Source organism: Emiliania huxleyi (assembly GCF_000372725.1).
Source record: "Emiliania huxleyi CCMP1516 unplaced genomic scaffold EMIHUscaffold_9368, whole genome shotgun sequence".
NCBI classification, from domain to species: Eukaryota; Haptophyta; order Isochrysidales; family Noelaerhabdaceae; genus Emiliania; species Emiliania huxleyi.
In genome coordinates this window covers 1-1,184 of record NW_005195038.1, presented here as the reverse complement: position 1 = coordinate 1,184, position 1,184 = coordinate 1, and the positions used below count along the sequence as shown (strand labels likewise).

The 1,184-nt window shown below is 65.3% G+C and overlaps 1 protein-coding gene across 1 annotated transcript; it reads left to right on the top strand.

Moving 5' to 3' along the window:
• Positions 1–550: 550 nt before the first annotated feature.
• Positions 551–1,147, top strand: EMIHUDRAFT_259544 (hypothetical protein; the record flags this gene model as incomplete). Its single annotated transcript, XM_005756970.1, has 1 exon — positions 551–1,147. One exon carries the CDS (start codon positions 551–553, stop codon positions 1,145–1,147), a length of 597 nt encoding a protein of 198 aa, XP_005757027.1.
• Between the last annotated feature and the right edge of the window lie 37 nt (positions 1,148–1,184).

Sequence of the window (1,184 nt, the reverse complement as noted above, 5' to 3'; positions counted from 1 at the left end):
ACCGCAGTGGCTGGCAATCGCGGCAGTGTCAGAGCGTGCGAATGGTCGGAGGAGGAGGCGCGGAGTTGTGATGCTCGAGACGGCGGTGGTAGCCATTACATCCGGAGCGAGAAAAAAGAAAAATTATCTGTAGTGTTAGGGCCGCCGCGGACAGTGGCCACCTCGTAGACAGCGGACAGGTTCGGCACCGGGCACCGCCTCGGTATACAAAATGCGCCTGCGGGCGGACCCTTACAGATCACAGATCACTGCACTCCAAGTGCTCCAAGTGCCATCCCTCTTGCTTTGCCAACAGCACACACCTGAAACCCACACAACTCCCCGACCTCGGATCCCCTTTTAGCTAGTCGGTTAAGACCCTCTTCTGATGGGGGGCAGCGGGTGGGGGAGACCCGTTTACACCAATAGCCCTGAACTGTAGTCTATCCACCCCAGACTCGACACCTACTTTACTACCCCGCGCCAACGAGATACCGAATTGCCGAGGTTGTCCTATTAGGCGTTCCCGGAGAACGCCGACCTGGTTGGGGTCGTACGGGCGACGCTCCACATGCGTTGCTCCGCCCCCGAGTGCGACGTTCTCGCACGGCTCTGTGTCGTGCGGGCGCCGCGTGGGCTCGGGCTTCTTTCCCCCGACTGCCTCTCCGCTCTGGGCGGAGGCACGTCTCTCAACCTCTGCGAGGCGATCGAGCGCGTCGATTTCAAAGAGAACCGCGTCGCCGGCGTCGGCACCGGCCCGCGGGCCGCCCCTTTGGACGACCGCCCGCGGCGGGTCGACCTCAGACTCGGCGGCATCGGCTGCAGAGTGCACGCCGGAGACCGGGTGCGGCTGCAGGTGTGCTCGGCGGCTCACCCGAGGGCGATGCGCCACCCGCTGCAGGCGCCTGGGGAGGACTGGCTGGGCGAGGGTTCGCTCGGCTCGCCCGCTACCCTCGAGCTCGTCTCCGACGCCGAGCACCCCTCGTGCGTGCAGCTGCCGGTGCTCGACGTCGAGCTAGCGCGTTGGACGTCAGTGGGCCGGCTGGGCCGAGGCGATGTGCTCGAGACCGAGGGGGGGGGTCTTCGCACGTGGGTGCGCGACTCGATTGACAGGCGGTCCACAGGGTACAGCGGAGCGGAGCGGGGCAGCGGCGGCTTGAGTGCTTGAAAATGGACTGAACGAGACCAGCGATATGTGGTCCGCG